This window comes from Argopecten irradians, chromosome 8 (genome assembly GCF_041381155.1).
Source record: "Argopecten irradians isolate NY chromosome 8, Ai_NY, whole genome shotgun sequence".
Classification (NCBI taxonomy): Eukaryota; Metazoa; Mollusca; class Bivalvia; order Pectinida; family Pectinidae; genus Argopecten; species Argopecten irradians.
The window spans coordinates 39,520,825-39,534,043 of record NC_091141.1 but is presented as its reverse complement, the minus strand read 5'-3'; the positions used below and the strand labels follow the sequence as shown (position 1 = coordinate 39,534,043).

At 34.7% G+C, this 13,219-nt stretch overlaps 1 protein-coding gene across 2 annotated transcripts; it reads left to right on the top strand.

Moving 5' to 3' along the window:
- Nucleotides 1-238: 238 nt before the first annotated feature.
- Nucleotides 239-9,358, top strand: LOC138330339 (tripartite motif-containing protein 2-like). 2 transcript variants are annotated; one of them, XM_069277901.1, is made up of 3 exons: nt 347-371; nt 5,702-5,766; nt 6,795-9,358. In XM_069277901.1, exon 3 carries the CDS (start codon nt 6,822-6,824, stop codon nt 8,799-8,801), a length of 1,980 nt encoding a protein of 659 aa, XP_069134002.1. In that variant the 5' UTR covers nt 347-371; nt 5,702-5,766; nt 6,795-6,821; the 3' UTR covers nt 8,802-9,358. The 2 variants fall into 2 exon arrangements, with proteins under 2 accessions (XP_069134001.1, XP_069134002.1); XM_069277900.1 differs by lacking the exon at nt 5,702-5,766 and having other exon boundaries at nt 239-371.
- The last annotated feature ends 3,861 nt before the right edge of the window (nt 9,359-13,219 follow it).

Genomic DNA, 13,219 nt, shown 5'->3' with positions numbered 1-13,219 from the left:
GGGCGTGGTTAGATACGTCTGGTGATCGGTCAATGGTATCAAGACTCAGATCGATAGAACAAACTAGTTAAAATATCCAGTATACTGTCATATTACTTAAAATACTTTAAACTTTGAAACTACGTACGTAACATTTATATTACCCCAATTTATATAAATGTATATCAAAACAAAAGATAACACTGATATTATTAATTTATAAATCAATATATAAATTCTTATCTTCCGTGTTTGTTAGAATCATAGGTGGCGTCTATTGATTACCGGAATTGACCGAGGATTACCGAATATCACTCAACTTTAGATCACGGAGACAGACACATCGTTCTATATCAGCTGACATGAAGTTGAAGTTTTGGCCAATATTGACGGTAAGTAATGTTAGATAAGTTTATGACATAAATCTTTAGCATCATATCACTGATATAACTCGATAAATAAGGTCTGTGGTAACTACAAAAACGTACATTTAATTATATATCCCGTACTAGGTCTGTTATTGTGATTATATTATGGCTGTGTTAGATATATACAAACCGAAAGCGGATGTTATATACACATCGCTTATATCCCTCGGGTAGACGTATAATTACAAAGTACACACGTCCTATATCCTGACCTGACGTTTATATTATCGGGTAGGTCTACAGTTGATTACGTGTTCAATGCCTGCACTTTATACTTTGTATGAACTTCAAATAATGGAGCATTCTACGTGATAATTATGTAGACGGTTCAACATGTTGGTACACTGAATGTATTACCTGGACACGTTTATTATAGTATATCATTCGATAAGTTATATGATGGTATCTAGATAAAGTTACCACAGGAACTTGACGTTCTGTCATAAAGTATGATTATATATATATTTAAGCATTGAACGACTTTAAGTTGGCTAGCGCTTCATGTTGAATTTGCCTCTGTCCAGTTTGCATTCATATTGGTTATGAATGCCAACTTAAAGACGTTCAATGCTTATATTTACATTTGGTTACAATTTTATGATGAAATCCAAGGAATTTTTGCATATATAATAAATTAATCATTCGTTATCGTCATGGATGGAACAGCCATTTGAACAGCCGTCTGCCGTGATCGCTGGCACGACAATTGTGACGTCACAATGATAATGACGTCATAATAAGCGCTTGAAGTTCATTGTCTATATGACTGCCAACTGCGCTTGGTAAGGTTACATAGTGGGACTGCAGTGAAAATGTAAATATATATATATATAAAATACTGCCTTTATTCTATATAAAAACACCAGGAATTGCATCGCTAGCCAAAGTTTTATTAAGTATATTTCTATATAGGGGATATATACCCGGTATATGTTTATGCTATATTATTGATAGATCGTGAACCAATGATCAATCTATCTCGTTGTCCCTGTTGTTGAATTAAGAACTTTATATTCCAGCAGGGTTGATATATAATTATGTGGTGTTAGGCTTCAACCTTGAAGACTACACAAAGATTGTTTAAATTCAAGGTTCCTGGCGTCTTAGTTTTTTATTTCATAATGCTGTTTTATTAAATACTTCCCACTATGAAACCTAGTGTGTGATCCTGAATGTGTCGCTAGTTCGTGAAATCGATTACCTTGAACTGTATTAAAGTTCAGTGAGGTCAAATTTACTCAAACATATAGTACAGCAGAGACCCGTTAAAGTATTGGCATGACGAGTTCATGTATGAACATTGTGGTAAATTTATTGTTTTAAGGCGGAACTAGTTTTAAGGCGGAACTATACAGAACTCACTGGTAAAAGTTTATTATTCAAACAGGTTTCGATTTCATAAACATAGAGCCCCGTAAACCAGAAAAGATAAAATCACAGTTTTAGTCCCCAAAATTGTTTAGAAAGAAATAATACGAATGGTTGGGGGATTTTTTTATTAATTAATTGAAACAGTTATTAATTATCTACGGGGTCGATTTAATGCGTAATGAGCCTTGGAGTACACATTTACAGTGACGCAAACCTTTTATTAATAAAAAATTATATCATTCTTTCCAGACAATATTGTGGAAAACCACTGTAACTATTACCAGTGAGTTATGTGCCGCCCCCATAAAAAATATTGTATCCCATCAGAACTAAACTAATATATGTTACTTGTCTAGTATGTTATTTCATCTCTGTGTCTGTTGACCTGTCGCCAAGGACCCCTCAAATTCATCTCTACATTGTATCTCCGAAAGTAGACATAGTGTATCGAGAGAATTTGCTTGATATCTTTTGCTTAAAGGTAGTGACTATTTTTAATATATAGTGGCAGAATTATGGGATAAGTCGTATGACATCGATGGATCCTAACTCAAATTCACAATACAAGAGTATCTCAATATTGTCATTATACATTGTATAACAAGAACAATGGAATAATCCATTATTGTATGGCTTTTTGAAGTTAGGATTACTCCCAATTTTTTTTTTTTTTCTGTTTCCATGGCCGCTAAATGGGTGGGGGGCCCGAAAAAAATAAAAGGTAAACATTTGTCTCGACGTAATTATGAACTCTCATCCATCTCTGGATCGCAAATTTGAATCCCATGTTAGACAGGCAGTTGCCAGGTACTGCCCGTAGCCGATGCAGTTGTTCCTCTAGTACACTTGTTTTCCTCCATCAAGAAATCTTTCCGTCCTTAGATGAACCTGGCTGTTACGTAGGACGTTACACAAACCACACACCCTAATCAAAATCATCCGTGACAGCATGTCCATACAAATACATAGTAAAAACCAAGTTGTCTAACTTCCACATGTTTATTCTCCGGGTACCTCCGGTTGTCATCCACCTATCAACCATGTACATCCCTTAGATGTCTGGGATAAATAAATGTTACACACACCACACTAAACAAATCATCCAAACAGCACACTAATCAAAATCAAACTATACATCTGTTAATGTACACGTATATCCCTGTTGCTTACTTTTGACATTAGTAATGAAATACTACATGTAACTAAAATAACATTTAAGATGCATCTATCTACATTAGAGATAAAGAAACCCTAAATTTCCTACAGAGACCGACAATGTATAAAAACAAAACAGTTGTCTAATATGAACCCATTGGCATCCTTTTTTAACTTTTATTTTTAATATATCGGCCCAGAAGATGACATCTATGATTAAACTCTGGATTATATTTCTTCATATAGTCTAAATATCTGTGTATCCTCGGGAATAATAGGTATGAACTAAAATTGTTCACCTAATATTCAGGTAGATTTAACCTATATCCTGAAATTTATATGCACGGTCGTCATAGGCCGTTGGAAGTTATCGCGGATCTGTTCATGCTTCCTACTTTGTATACTGTTGTAGATTAACTTCAATAATACGATGAATGGGATATCTTACAATGTCGTATATAGGACGGTTTAAAATATCATGTTGGTATCATCTGAGGAATGTAGTACTCCACAATTCCTGTAACCCTGTATTAATCATTCGAATCAGAATGTTTATTTGAACACACGGAAATAGTACATTGAAATAATACATGTTCATATATGTACACATATTTAGACCTTAGGAAACCTGGAAATATCGAATTTAACCTTCATCATCGTTTATAGTCGTAATCAATGTATAAAACATTCCTGTAAATAAAGGATGGGTTACCTGTAACATCTGTACACATATATCTGTTGAACCCTGGAACCCCTATCGAGGATGGACGAGTTGTTACCTTCACTGCCGTAACATCTGTAGTAACCCCACTGGAATATCGAGGACATTTAGGGTGACCTTACATACTGTCGTAATATCTGTAGTAACCCTGAAATATCCAGGGATGGGGTTACCTTCACTGTCGTAATATCTGTAGTAATCCCTGGAATATCGAAGATGGGTTGTTACCTTCACAGTCGTAATTTATTGAGCTACTTCTTTCAATTGTTTTGAATTTAGATAAGGTGCATAACTGGAAAGACAGAGAGCGGCATGCACATTTTGATTTTACTTCAGACATTTCGTCTTTCCGCTTTAGTGTGTTTTCCAAATTGTACGCTAGTCTGGTTTCAACCTTGATCGAAGAGATTTTGTGATTTTCAAAAACTAAATGTCTCTATTTGTAGATGTAAAACTACACGAGACTTCTATTTTTGGTAGAATTATATACTGTACAATAATTTTTAAAAAAATGGCTTATTTGTCGGTCATTTTAAGAATGTGTACTACTTACGCCTGGTATGAAGACGGAATTTCACCTCTTTTTACTTCAAAATGTTCACTTGAGTCACCAGTATGACCACATTTTAGATCTAGACCCCTAAAATGATCTATTGGGTCCATATTGATATAAACTGTGATTAATTTCCAGATCCCTGTGGTATCCATTATAGTGATTTCCGGAATTGACCGAGGAATGCCGAATATCACTCAACTTTAGGTCACGGAGACAGACACACCGGTCTATATCACCTGACATGAAGTTGAAGTTTTGGCCAGTATTGACGGTAAGTAATGTTAGATAAGTTAAGGATATAAACTCTTCAACAACATCTCACTGACATAACTCGATATATAAAGTTTGTCATTACAACAAAAACGTCCATTTAAGTAAGTTTTTATCCTGTAATAGGTCGGTTATTGTGATTATATTATTGCCGTGTTAGATATATGCAAACCGATAGTGAATGTATTGCACAGCGCTTATATCTATTTGAGTAGGCGTATAATCACAAGGTACACCGACATATATCCTGACCTAAATTTCACGCGTATATCAATATTTTTGACATGCATTGTTGTGTAATATACATTGGTGTTCTAGCATATTCAATGTTGCGCGCTAGCGCACCATGATATACATACTTGAACGCCTAATATATGTTACACATCAATGCATGCCAAAATATGACTATCAATGCTTGTATCTACATTAAAGTATTCCCGTTTTTTAAGGGAAAATAGTTAAAAACTTAAGTGTGAAAATAACACTTCTACGGCTCCAAATAGAAAATACATCATTTGATATGAAAGTGAGTCAGTGTATTCCGATGTTTTCCCATGGACAACCGACTAAACAATAGCAGTTGATGAAAAAGTCATATAGGTAAAGCTGATATACAAAGATAAATAAATTACTTCAATCTATTTAAAATATTTTAATTAGAATATATTTTCACATTGATCCATTTTAAGAATATTTCAATATGTTTTAATGAATTATCACACAGAATTAAACCTAGTCTTTTCGTGTCCTCTTTAATTCTGATGAAGGTGTTAGTATGCCAGAGCCTAAGTGACAATGTTGATATTGAAAATTATCATACATTGGGTTCAGAAGCAACATATAGGTACTGTGCAATGGCAATGTAAATATAAAAACAACAGGAATAAAATGCATCATTGGCCAAATTTTATATAGTATATAAAAACGTCAAGCTTCTGTGATGTTTAATAGATATTCATGTCAGACAGGAAATCTTAACCCCACGTGACTACCACTCTTTGTTTATTTAGGTTTGTGATATAGCCATGTTATTATTTATGTATGAAAAAATTTATTCGGTAAGACAGGAGGCTATTTATCTTAATTATTTTCTTCAACTTGTAGCAGAGAACTTTAACATCCACCGTGTTAGGATGTTTGATACTTTCCGCCCACCGTCATTTTTGTCTATCTATTGTAGTTCCTTTGACAAATGCCAAAATAATTTATATTTAATTACAGGAAGAACGACGGCTACAGGACGTCACTCTGAAGAACGCAACGTTTTGGTGATAACGTTAGAGAAGGTACGTACATGTATATTGACTCAATCTGTAATGCAATGCACTCCATGCAATATTCTTTTGTTTTCTAAAGCATCTCTTACTTTACTCGTTTTTAACTGATTTTACACACATACATAGTGTACATAAGGTATCACCCAATTTCCCACTAGCCAATGTTCCGGATTTGTTCTTCATCACATAAATGTTTGCACACCATATATAGAAGTTGTACATCACATAAAGAAGTTAACATAAAGTTTCAATATGACTACCTATGATAATAGAAAAGCCCGCACCGAATATAACGATTTAATGACCGCGTATAGTAGAAAATGTAACTAATATTATAAAAGCACTGCATATAATGATACATCTGCAGCATATTAAGACATGTGTTACAAATATAAAGACATATCTATCGCATATACAGTAAAATCAACTGCATATAAGGATATATTGGATATGATCCGATTTTATACTATTCCTCTTGGTAAATACGCTGTCACGTGGAGGGCGATATTTAGCGTATTGACTAGATATTTGAATTTTCAGAACGCATATTGACTCGATGTTTCTATTTTTAGAAATATCGATCAATATTGTGATGTCACACCTGATATTCCTATTGACGTGGCGTCACTCCAAAGTCGATATTGCGATTATTACGTCACAATACCCCGTCGTCCATGCATTTCTAAATTGCACGAAGCAATCATTTTGACAATATATAATATAAAAATTAAAGAACTTTGATTCAGTTTATAAGGTGTTATACCGCCCTGGTAGAGTAGCTACGCCCTCGGTCGCTATTTTATTCTACCAATGCGTTATAACCTCAGACCTACCGATTATAATGATATAAACCATAATATTGGGCACACATTCTATGTTAATTGACACTATTGCAGAGTATAAGACCAGATATCAAATTTTACAATAACAAATATGGCATGTGTTATTGTATTTTATAGGTTCATTATTTATAATGTGGGTTTGATATATTTTATTTAATTGTTTTTTTAAAGTTGTCTCGTTGTTTTCTGTTTCAGGATACCTAATCATCGACTGATAACGTCATGGCAGAAGGTGGTCCCAATCAGGAATCGGTCCCTAAAGACGGTACTCAGTCGGACTCACACCTCCTGGAGTGCCCGATCTGTCTGGAACAGCTTCACCAACCAAGATGTCTACCATGTCACCATTCTCTTTGTCAGGAATGTCTGAGTACTTACATCACCAGTGAAGTGTCGGGAAAGAGGGATACGGCGACTTCCTTTACTTGTCCGGTATGTAGAACACTTACTCACCCTATTGATAAGACTGAGGATAAGGACAAATGGGCCGAGCAGTTTCCTGTAGACAAAGTTGTCATGGGGTTGATACAAATGAAGAGCGGCTCAACAGACAGTCACTACTGTACGTATTGCGAAAAAACCAAAAAAGACAAGAAGGTTTTGGCTCAGTTCTGGTGTAAGACTAATCAATGTTTGTTTTGCGAGTCTTGTAAACTAAATCACCATGATATCATACACCCCACCTGTGATGGTATGGATATCAGAGCTTCCGGTGGTAATTTGTTACTACGGTCAGAAACTCTGACCAAGAAATGCGACAAACACAATAAGAAGATGGGCTACTTTTGCGTCGATCACAAAACTTTCGGCTGCAGTAAATGTATAATTGATGCTCACAGGAAATGCAACGATGTAGCAACCACTGAAGACTACTGTAGTACTTTGGACAGGAACTCAACACTCAAAGACACGATAACCTACCTACAAAAGGCTACTGACTCACTGGAATCTGAGGTAAAGAACTTCAAGCAATATTTACAGAGCATCGCAGACGACAAGGAGTCGGCATTACAGAGCATCGACGATATGGAAGAACGGTTCATCCAACGAATGAAAGAAATGAAGAAGGAGATCACAGATGATTTGATAGCTAAGTACAAAGTGGAGAGTGACAATCTGAAGGCGACAAGTCAAAAGTGTGAACGACTGAAGATCGCTATGCAGAATACAATGGAATCGACTGCTACAGCCCGGCAGCAGAACGACCACATGGGTACGATTTTATTGTACCAGAGAGGACAAACAGAGCTGGATGCTTGGAAGGATTTAGTCAAAGAGATGAGGATGACGAGCTCTACTGTCAGTCTTAAACACGAAGCAGAATTTGATGGAACAAGTCTGAACTTTGGTAAAATTGTCGTCCAGAAGCAACAGAGACAATTTACAGATGTCCCAGGCCTAACCAAACCTTTATCAGAATGTGAACTAAAGGAGGTAAGAAAAGTGAACATAAAAATGAAATCAGATCGGTCCGATTGTATTGCTCGTGGAGTTGTTATCACTCCTGACGGCAGTATTGTTGTAGGAGATTATAACAATCAGAAGCTGAAATTAATCAACACTGACGGAGATGTTGTGGATGAGTTGAAGGTGGATGGAAGACCTTATGATTTGTGTTTGGTAGACAACACTACTGTTGCAGCTGCGATAGGTAATGGTGTACATGTGGTGACAGTTACATCCTCTAAACTTACATTATCGAATGTAATAAACATTGGGAAAACATGTCACGGTATAACGTACAGAAATGGAGAGTTCATTGTGAGTTCAGGTACAGAAGTGTACCGGGTGACAAAGGACGGTAAGACACACATGCTACACAGAGGTACTAACACTATATGGACATTATCCCACGACCACCGTACCGGGACTCTCTTTATCCCTTACCACATCAACACTGCTGGCAGTCCGGCCGTCGGTAGTCTGTCTACTGACAATCTACACAAGGACGTGATGAAGGTCGGTATAGTAAGTTACGCGTATGGAGTGGACGTGGACGGGGAGGGTAACGTCTATGTCTGTGGATATGAGTCAAACAACGTGATACAGATGTCTGGGGACGGGAAAAACGTCAGGGAACTGTTAACGGCAGCAGACGATATCACAAAACCGCTAGCTATATTCGTGTATGGTGATAAGCTTGTTGTGACGAATCAGTCAGGATCAGATCGCAATTCTATTCGCTTATTTCAGTTTATCTGACCACTTTGATAAAACAACTTTTGTGATAACATGTTCCCTTTGTAGTTACATATCACTATCAGGACTGTTAGGTCTATACTTTTCATTTGGGTCAAAATGTAATGTCACCAGGTTAAACCATTCTTGCAATGCAAGATGCAGTAAGTTTAAAGTAATCTAAGTAAAGTTAAGTTCAGCAATATTTCGCAATACAAACTCCTTTATTTTTTTCTTATTTTCAATTCTGCTGAAGGCTTGTACTGTCCCTTCTATGACCTTATGATTTTAGCTTTGATTTCATTTTCATTGATGTAACATTGCAGTAAATTGGCTCAAGTTAATCGGATATATTACCATATCAGGACTTAGGTCTATATTCAATATATGACAATTAAAAAAAGAAATTATTTTGTAAGTTAAATATATGAATACAGTCTATCAAATTACATAACTGATATCCATAATTACTGATAAATACAAGCAGGATGCAAAATAACTGTCCATAATATTTACATTAGAATTGTCCCAGCCGCTGATCATTTTACAAGATTAATTTAATAAAAGATTTTACGGTTTTATTTTATGCTTCATCTTAAAATTTGCACTTATAGTGTTAGTACATAAGTTATGATATCGAATGTGGTTTGTGGCTTCCTATAACACCATGCCTTGTTCCCGAGGGGGAGGGGGCGTTACATTGATGCCGTTGAACATATATATTTCCACATCAAGACTTTGGTCAATATTCAATGTATGACAATTTTAAAAAAAAGTCATTTATTTTCTTTAAAGAATACCATTAGATTAGATAACTGGTCGTAATAATTAATGATAGATGCACACAAGATGCAAAATAACTGTCCATTATAATTAACATACAATTGTCCTAACCGGTCATCATTTTAATTAGATTAGAAATATAGTGTTAGTACATAACTGATAATATTGAAGGTGTCTGTTCTTTCCTATGCCTCGTCCCCGAGAGGGAGTTAGAGTTACAATGATGTCATTGACATTTTGGACGTGATATGTAAGCCCTGTGCTTATAGCTATGTATGGTATACATCAGATAGTTTTGTTTAATAATTAAGATTTTAAGTATTCATCAATTTTATTGTTTTTATTTGTTTTCTTAAAACTCAATCATTAAATTTATTAGCATTATCTTCATGTATGTGTGATAAAACGAAACATTAAGCATTTGAGCTAAAGTATAATTTAACGGTTAATTTGAATACGGAGTCTTACGAGGAAGTTGTTTATACATGTATGGAGATAGCCAGATTGACCACTTTTAGCCCCGATCTTAAGGCCTTCAAACCATTTGGACAGTTTTGAATTCCCACCCCAAAAGGATGTTCCCAATGCAATATATTCAGAGAAGTTGTTTATTTTGAAATAGCCACATTGACCCCTTTTGAGGAGGTCAGTCCGATCATATGTTAAATTTTGAGTTATAAAGATGCTACCAGTCGAATTTTGTTAAAATCCTACAAGCGATTTTGAAGAATTCGAATGGACGCCGCGGTATCACATAAGCTCACCTTGGTCCTTTGGAGTAACTTTATTTAATATATTTGAGTATTTTTCCACAAATCTATGTTTTACTTCAAATACATAAGATGGAACTAATGTGCTCAAAACATTTTACATAATGTAACCAGCATTTTATACTGTGTATTGTAATATACATTTTTATCACATAATTCGCCTGATATCCTGTATTTTCACTCGTGTAATATTTTTGCATTTGTCATTTGCTGTGTCAACTGTGAACAGGAAATTCACTGAGACGTCATAACAGAAGCAATAAAGTGACGTCAGGATTTCGAGGGCAGCGGAACAAAATGGCTGTTTTGCAAGAACATTTTGATGTTGAAGTTCTTTGAAAAAAGTACCTGAAATGTGTATTTCATCTCGAAATTATGATTTTTTTTTTGCTCGCCAAGGATCGTAAAAAATCATTAAACCCCAAATGAAATGAACACTCATTTAAGATCCTATATATGGTGTATGCAATTCATAAATGTTCTATTACATTTGGAAATAAAATGAAATTGAAATGAAAAATAGTGCTTGGACCAATTTGTATTCAGGTAAACCCACTTTCCCATCTCGAGTTATGAAAGGAAACACAACAGACGATGAACCACATTTTAGGATGAGTATTTTATTGTGCTACAGGTATGATTTTTTTCTGACACAAACTCACACCTACATGATTACTGTGCAATCCATGTCGTTTAACGAATCTAGAGTATTCCTTTAAATCGTAAATAAATCGAGGATTAATACTTATACGCCACAAAGAAACATGGCGAAACATGACAATCCTGATCTATCTGAGTTACTTCCCTTTGCTACAATCCGACGGAGTGAAACGAAGGGAAGTAACTCTGATGTATGTCTATGACATTGTGGGATTTTGTGTTAATGTACTGTGTGTAGAATATATATATATGTATCAAACGGATGAGCCGAAAGGCTCAAGACAATAAAAAAATACATTAATTAAGATTTCCCCCTGAATTTCTTAAATGCGACTTTTTATGGAGAAAAGATTTTCCAGTTAAGGAACATGTATAAAATTTGGGCCAGAAACGCGTTGAATCAGAACATTTTGTAGTCGTCAAAATAATTTTCTCTTTTTTCTTACAAAGAAACTATTTATTTAATAGTCAATGACTGGAAACCTACTTACTGAAAAACATTAGAAATTATCAAAATATATACGACTTGAAAAACAGTAACTTGGCAGTACTTCGTTCACACAAATACATCTATGAATTATTGAAGTATACCACAATATGTCAGGATTCAATATAATGAATTCATTTCCATTCGACATTTTCATATAAGTTTTTCATTGTAACATCTATAGTTAATATAAAATATAATTTGAATAAAAAACAAAATACTAAAACACATTAACTGAATGTGCTTGCTACAAATAAAGTATGTATTGTCACTAGCACAATGTGTTTTTTAAATGAAAAATACCATAATTGTAAAGAACGCATTTTTTCCAATTTTTATTCCAAACAATTAATTTCATATCTTTTCTTTGTTCGACACTACAGGGACAAATGTTTGACCAATGGATACTACAATACAAAAATACAAAATTTGTGTCAAGTCCCTGTGTTTGACACGTATGTGTATATATCACATTAGATATATAATTACATTTTCGGACTGTGATATTTCATGTGTATAATCTTTATAAAATGTATATCTAAGATATACTTGTATTTTGTGTCAAAATTTGTCAATGGACTCCTACATAATTCACATTGACAACTAACTAGATTCTATGTTTTCACTGAATTTAGAGTGCGACATCACACGATCATATGCTTCAATATCTCGAAAGACAAAAATACCTATGTTCACTATATTAAGCACAATGCTTTGTTAGAAGACAATATACCACAGGATGTTTTTTTTTATTATTTGTATTCCAAACGAATCATTCCACACCTTTTCCTTTGGTTGACCCCACAGGGACTTGGCACACGTTTCAACCAACGCATAGTATAATACATAAATATATATTTTGACCGTCGGTTGAAAATTTGTGTCATGTCCCTATGTTGACACGTAGTGTATGTAGCCATGTATATAGCATTACATTTTCGGACAGCAAGTTACAGTATAAGTGCATTTTGTTTGTAAAATATATATCTAAGATATACCTGCATCTTGTGTCAAACGTTCATAAATAAATAGACCTTTACATACAAATGTAACTAATTATATAAAATATACCAATATTCACTGCCTTTAGAGTGCGACATCACACGATCAAATATTTAGATTTCTAGAAAGTCGTCATTCCCAGTAACAATGGCAGGTTTCCTTTTCTCTCCACGTTTCTGGAATTTATAAAATATGGTCACGTGAACTTTGTCCCAATCAACATCCCACGAGACACAAGATAAATTGCCAGAGTAGACTTTAGCTTGTAAACATATCGAGGTGGCAATGCCATTGAATTTGACATTGAAATAAAAATGTTGTGAAATTCAAAGTAAATGCCCAATCATAGCGATTGATTCTTTGGCATACCATGGCTTGCCATTTTGTAATGTATTTTTGCCATGCGTATACTATACTGATAAAGAGTGTAGCATCAGAGAAGATGACGTAATTGTTTACTTAAGTTATGACGTCACAACCGATACCTACCGGAAGGGAGATATGCAGATATATAACATACAGGAAATTAACGAAGTTATTTAATTTACATACATGATCCCATGGTTTTACAGTGAACTGTCCATTATAATTGATCAATTGATTCAATCAGATTGCAATTAACTGAACAATGATAAAATGATAGCATTCAAATTATGGCTATTATGATCAGAAGTTATTTGTGTTTCACTCTGTCGTCAACTGAAGGGAAGTAACTCTGACAGATCAGAAAGATGATGGTT